The sequence below is a fragment of the Nannospalax galili genome, unplaced genomic scaffold (assembly GCF_000622305.1).
Source record: "Nannospalax galili isolate Female #2095 unplaced genomic scaffold, S.galili_v1.0 scaffold2584, whole genome shotgun sequence".
Lineage (NCBI taxonomy): Eukaryota > Metazoa > Chordata > Mammalia > Rodentia > Spalacidae > Nannospalax > Nannospalax galili.
This window is the reverse complement of record NW_008350822.1, coordinates 66,587-73,685: the sequence shown is the minus strand read 5'-3', so window position 1 is coordinate 73,685 and position 7,099 is coordinate 66,587. Positions and strand designations below refer to the sequence as shown.

General features: G+C 38.7%; 1 gene segment (V, D, J or C); it reads left to right on the top strand.

Annotated features, from left to right (window-relative positions):
* Positions 1-401: 401 nt before the first annotated feature.
* LOC103745976 lies at positions 402-910 on the top strand. The segment is given in 2 exon segments: positions 402-456; positions 579-910. Coding segments are annotated over 2 exon segments (387 nt in total).
* Positions 911-7,099: the final 6,189 nt, after the last annotated feature.

Below are 7,099 nucleotides of genomic sequence, written 5' to 3'. Positions count from 1 at the left end.
TATCCACATGCACCAACGAAAGGAGGGAATACATTTTTCTAATATTTCTGGGATGGTTTCAGAGGACATTCCACTGTCCTTTTTGGAAGTGAGTCAGAAAATGATGTAAAGGAATAGGAAATATTAATAATACCTGAATCCTCATAGGATCAGATACTAACATTGTACTTTCTCCCACACAATGCACTCTGCAGACAAACCTGTGCTACTCTTGTCTAACTTGGACGCCTGGGGAACATGTGGCCTGTACTGAATCTTAGAGGTGAGATCAACAAAATCCAGCAGATGTGTCAAATACTCATTTCCTGCTAATTTGCATGTGATATGGACACACCCCACTGCCCTGAGGTCTTATAATAGTCTGTGTACACACTGAGGATTAGTTCCTGTCAGGACACAGCATGGACATGAGGGACAACACTCAGCTCCTGGGGCTTCTGCTGCTCTGGTTTTCAGGTAGGGATGGGAAGCAGTGGGAACTTTTGTTGCCCTGTTTGGCCAGTGCTGTATGAAGTTTTAAGAAAGTCATCCTGCTCAGTATTATTCAGTGTATATCTGTTGTGTATTTTTCCTGTCAGGTATGAGATGTGACATCCTAATGACTCAGTCTCCATCCTTGCTGTCTGCATCTCTGGGAGACAGAGTCACCATCAATTGCAAGGCCAGTCAGAACATTGCTAGTGGGTTAGCTTGGTACCAGCAGAAACCAGGGGAAGCTCCTAAACTCCTGATCTACCTCGCATCCACACTGCAACCTGGGATCCCATCAAGGTTCAGTGGCAGTGGATCTGGTACAGATTTCACTCTCACCATCAGCAGCCTGGAGCCTGAAGACATTGGCACTTACTTCTGTCAACAATACATTGATACCCCTCCCACAGTGATTCAAGTCATAACAAAAACTTCATAGGAAGCTCAAGTTCAAGGCTCTGTGGCCCAGATGCTCCAGTTGGTCTATGTAACCACAGCATTTCCAGGTGAAGCCAGTTTTGTAAAATTTCTGGGAGGTTTTTGAAGGAAAGTGTCAGTGAGGCTGTTCTGCATTTCAAATCTCTTTCCTCCTCTTCAGTCTCAGAAACACAAAAGGGATGATGTCTCTCCTGAATTAATAATGGATTCAAATATTGACATATGCAATACCTAGTTTTGATATAATTGGTACTCTTTCCCATTCAACAAAAAAGGAAAATTCAAATGTGTATTAGTGCAGTTAATTATAGTCTCATCTACTTTCATTAACTGTGCTATCAGGAAAGTTAACAGTATAAATCCGGGCTCTTTGGGGCTCCCATAGAGCACCTCTGCTTTCACATATTAGAGTCTACCTCTTACCCTATGATCCTCAGGCATGTTTCAGGTCTCTAAGATTTGGTTCCTGCTGCTCTCAGCTGACTTACCTCTCTACATGACAAGTTTTTGTATCATAATCTCTCTCCTAGTACATGACTTCTAAATCTCTTATAAGGTCCCTCATTTGAATAAATCTATGGAAAATCAAGAGAAAGGGATTTTCACCTCTACTGATGCAACTACATATTTTAGTAAATCACCCAGCCTCTATGCTTAATGAAGATCTCATTAAAATGATGCTACTTTTAACTGAAATGACTATAACCATAATTGAGAAATTTTTGCTATTACTTAAGCTCCTACATGCTCTGAAAACTGAGCATCATACGGAACTATTCAAAGCATTTGAAACCGCCTCTTGAACCTAAAAAAGATAAAATAAAAATGACTGTAATTTAAAAAATTCATTCATTTCATTTGGCCCTTAGCAGTTACACTGCCCAGGTGAGTAGGAAGGAATTTTTTTTTGGTTTCTCTTTTAGTTAAGTTGTGTCTTTTATTTTTTTGAAATAATAATTTATTGACAATTTCGTACATGCATATAAGGTGTTTTGATAAAATCCATGCCGAATTCCTCCCCTCCAACTCCTCTCGTATCTCCCCATCACTTTTTTCTGATAACTTCATGTACTCTTTCTTCTTCTTTAATTTTTTATGGGGCTTTTGGCTACTCTAACATTTCCCCTTCTGAAAAGGTAACTCTAAAACCTTTTGCCTGCATGTATGTAAGTACACCCCTGTCATGCAATGCCCATGGAGGGCAGAAAAGGCTGTAGGATTCCCTGGGATTGGAGTTATGGACAGTTGTTAGCAGCCATACTGGGATTCAAATCTGGGTCTTTTGTAAGAACCACCAGTGTTCTTAACTGCTGAGCCATCTCTGCAGCCATGCTAAGCATACACTCTATCACTGAGCTAACCTCCCACTACTAACCCTAAAATCTTTTAAGGATTAGATATATGCTCCCAAATATTTTTGAAATTTTTGGTGTTTGGAATTGAATAGGTTGCTAAGAAGCCCAAGGTCATTTTGAGTTTTAGCAAAGAAACTGGCTACTTTTCTTTGAGGTCTTTTTACTCTAGCTGCCTAGAGAATTCCTGCCTCCTATTTTTATCCCAAGATCCTCTGAAGAGTTTACCCAGATTGTCAATAGGGAATTAGGGACACAGACTGCTCTAGTTTCTTCCATGCTGAACAAGGGAGCAGGGTGAGGCAATTGGAGTACCCCTTCAGTGAGTCTATCTAATAGTCTCCCAAATTGCATAACTCTTATGTCAAGGAGGAAAAGAAAGTCCTTGAATCATGAGTAGGAGATGTGAAGGAGAAGTAAAGGCAAGGTTAATTAGCATTACAAGTTCTAGACAGGGAACTAGATAAAAGTCAGAACAGGGTAATTTTCAAATGTTCATATGAGAGTCCACTGGAATTTCTTGACAAGGGCTTCTGAAAGCACCCCTCTATTATGTTCCTCCTCATTTTACTTTTGTTTTCCAAGGCTGGACTCTAGAGTTATAGATTCAGGATTTGCTTTCAGATATTTTGATAGCTGTTGGAGTGGTTAGAATCAATGTCAGTTCCCTCTCAAAGGCTACTAGTTAGGGGGACAAAATAAATTTATCCATTATTTTAGAATAACAGCGGCTTGTTTCCTTAGCTACAGGTGGGAACTACAGTATTGGAGACCACAATTTGAAGTCTTACATCTGAGCAGCACTTTCTGGTTAGGAACAAAATCATCAATGAGAAATAATTGTCTAAATAACTTCTTATATAGACTTAAGCCTAATGTCTGGGAAGTGTAATCCCTTGAACTCATAAAGAAAAATACTGATGACTTTGCTCTTTGGTTATGCTTTCCTTTGGGATGTTTAAGATCATAGAGTTGGATCAAAAAATAAATTTATTTTTACACTTACGGTCCTTTAAGGATCTGTTTCTCAGAGGTCACATGGGCTTGGGAGGAGCTCCTTGTACCAATTCTATCTATGTGAAGATAAGTCAAAGGTCCTGCTCAACCATGTCTGGCTTCACTTGGAAGCGTGAATGAGATGTTTCCTCTGAGTTGACCCTCCTCTTTGTAGACTGGACGCTGATTCAAGTCCATTTCATGGGGTCTCCACGGTCTCCCTGAACAAGAGGAAAGGTGACTCATTACAGTTACAGGACATTTTGAGAGATGTTCCACTGTCTCCTGGAACTTAGTTGACATTGGAGGGCAAGGGGAAAAAACTGTTTAATTAGGAAGGATTTTTAAGGGAGGCAGAGATGAGTTGTGTCTGAGTCAGGACCACCTGCTGCCTCTTTGAGAGCTGAGAGGCACAAGAGCAAGAGAGAGTCCAGAGGCTAATAGAGCATGGCTGTTCTCTGCAGAAAGGGTTTCAACACAGATGATTAAGAACCATCTTTAGTCACATTGTTCCTCTTGCAAGACAATGGTGACAGAGTGGTCCTGAAAGAAAACCCCTATCAGAGCCTTCCTAAATGAGCCACTGTATCACATTGATGATGAGCATAAATCACATTGATAACAATTTGTATGGTTAGCAAAGTGAAGTGATTATTGAGTATGGTGAAGTGTGTGGAGTTATTCATAGACAGGTAGATGTATAGACAGATGATAAATACATGATAAGATATAGATATTCATTTTAATGCATAGGAAGAGAAGGACACATAATATCAGGTGCTTCTGGATGCTATAAATTTTGGAAAAGGCACTTGGAAGATGTAAACTAAGGCCAAGATTACCCTAGATTAATCAAGTGTGTCCAAAATATAATCATAAGTGCCTTTATAACTGAGTGATCCACAGAGGTTTTATATCACAGAAAGAATAGAGGAAGGACTTTAACCACTGATGAAAAGGGTGCAGTGATATGGGCACTTGGACTGGAGCTGCAGCCTCCACAAGCTGTAAAGGAGATAAGGGAAGGGTCTTCTGACAGATGTGGAGGAAGCCCTGCCTGCCCCCACCCAAAGTTGGCTCAGGGATATTTATCCCACCATTCCACCTCAAATATTGTGAGAGACTCATTTACTGATGGATTTGGCTTTGTATTGCTTTGCTTCCTTTTTATTTGAAATTTAAAATATTTCATACAATGTATTTAGATAACCCCCATTAAAACTCCTTACTACCCACTACTGGCTACATTTGTCTATCCTCTGGAGTATGGTTAACCTACCAAGCATCATAACCTTAAAAAAAAAGACTGACTCTCCCCTTTCCAGCAGCCATTAGTTTCCAGTAATTAGTTCTTAAGGTAAGGTAGAGGTTTCTTCCTAACTTTTTCATGTCTATGTGGTGAATTTTTCTGCACTGGCCTTACTTGGGACTTGTGTAGCCTGTAACCATTCCTTGAGGGTTCGTGTGAGTAACTGCTCTGCTGTGTGAAAAACTCCATTACTTTGAGGTCATCCACCACCTCTGGCTATTGCAATTTTCTACCATCTTTTCATCAATAATCCTCAACCCTTGGGAGATAAAAGTTTGATAAAAATATCCCATTCATGAATAATCACTGTGAAAACTCTTATTCTTGGTACATTGGTCAGTTGTAGGTTTCTGTATTTACCAGCATCTTGTTGCATAAGAAAGCTTCTCAGGTGAGATTTGAGAGATGGAGTAATCTTTAGGTAAAACAAATTAGTTATTAGGATTTTCATTAACATTATATCTATTTAGCAGAATAATGGTATTAGGATCTCCTCTATAGCCTGAGGCCTCCATAGTCACATGTCCGCAACAGTAATCTCAATGACAAGTATGTGCTCTGTCTTATGAAGGGAAACTTAATTTATTTTTCCAGACTCAAGCTCTACTTCCATATCTGGGGATTCTGGTCTCTGTATGGAGACACAGCTTGGTTTGAATCCCACTTCTGATACTTTCTTACTGATGGTTAAAATCATAATTTTGTCATAATCTGTTACGACAGCACTTGAGAACTTAGAGAAATTGGTTTCAAGGAAACCCCAGATGCAAGTTGCTTTGGTTGCTTTTTGTCTTTTGAGTCTCCCTTATTTCTTCTGTATTTCAATTTGTGTGTGTGTGCATGTATGTGTGTGTGTGTGTTTGTGTGTGTGTATCTGAGAGAAAGAGAGAGACAGAGAGAGAATTTGTGTGCAAGAATGTATATACATATACATATATATATGTGAGATGAATTCATGCATGTTTGTGTTTGTGTGTACATGGATACACATGTGAAGAGGCCAGAGGAGGACCTCACATGTCCTGCTCCACCATTCTCCTCTCTGTTCTCTTTAGATACTGTTTGTCACTGAACCTAAAGTCAGTACATCAGTCAACAAGACATACTGATCATCCTGCTTTTGCTCCCAAAGTGCTGTGGCTAAAGACACAGATACAAAGTTATTTAGCTTTTTATGTTGATGCTTGTGATTCAGACTAAAGTGTTCATGTTCTCACAGAAAAATATTCCTGAAACTGAGCTGTCATCCCACTCTGTCCTTGTTCAGCATTCTAATGTCACACAAATAAATGCACTATAGGAATTTCATGTACCAGAATGAAAGCACAGAAAAGCATATTACATATAGTGAAGCAAAAGACAGTTAAATGTAAATATTGATGATTTTCAATTGAAAATGACATCAAATCATTATCTTCATGTTAGATATTTAAGGATGTATAAAAATCTAAGTATTCTCTGCCATAACATACTTTCCAGTAGATCGTATGTGTAAAACTTCAGCACCCCTCAGATGTCTTCAGTTATGCATATTAGAGGAGAAAATTGGTGTTTTCTGTGCTGTGACTAAGGATCAGTAAGTCCTAAGATCAAAAGGGAATCAATATTTTTCTGAAATTATGATCTTTCCTTCCCAGAAAGGACCCTTGGCCTGTACAATCGGAGATAAAAGAAACAGAATGAAAGGGTAGACTTCTAATCCTATGTCCATATCCCCTCGCAGGGTCCAAATAGAGGAGACTACAGTAGAAAAAAATGAAGGTAAAAAATGTGCTTCCAGAAATCATGGTATTGAGGGAGAAATGCTCACAGTTTTACCATCAAGTCCAGGATCACATCATATAATGTCAGAACACAAAAGAACAAATGACATTATATATATGGTAATGATTTCAAACATAGAAAATATGGATGCAAACCTCCTTTCGATTAATATTTTCAAAGTTTTTTTAAGGGAACCTGCAATTTTGCTTTTATAATAAGTTATCTTTAAAATAAGTTGATGTTCATTTCTGGAGAAATTTTGAGAGACAAATCATATTTATTAGATGATTCCTTTAGAGTTATTCATGAGATTTTTAGAATCAGAATAGGAGAACTAAATACACATGAGCAAATATAGATTTTCATATGGATTGTGGTAAGCACTTCAGATTCATAACTATGAAGATCATGCACATTGATCAGTATCCCAAGCCTGGGTTACCAAGGTAGGTGTAAGGAAAACACGCTTATGTAGGTTTTATTCAATGGGAGGTGAGCTCCGGCATTAAAGCAAAAGCAGAATATCCCCCAATTCTAGTATCAGTCATCCTGACCATTTGATGTCCCTTTCCTAAGCCAGTAAAGCACCTTTGTGTTGACTAATTTGCTACATTAGTAGAGTACCTGTTTTAAATATCTATTCAGATTTTAATTTATGAACACAAAGAGATACTTTAACCCTAGTACCTTGGTGGCTCACCTCTGAACTTAGTGAAGTCAAGGGGAAGCATAATTATGTCTGTACTGCTGAAGCAGAAGAGAATTGTAA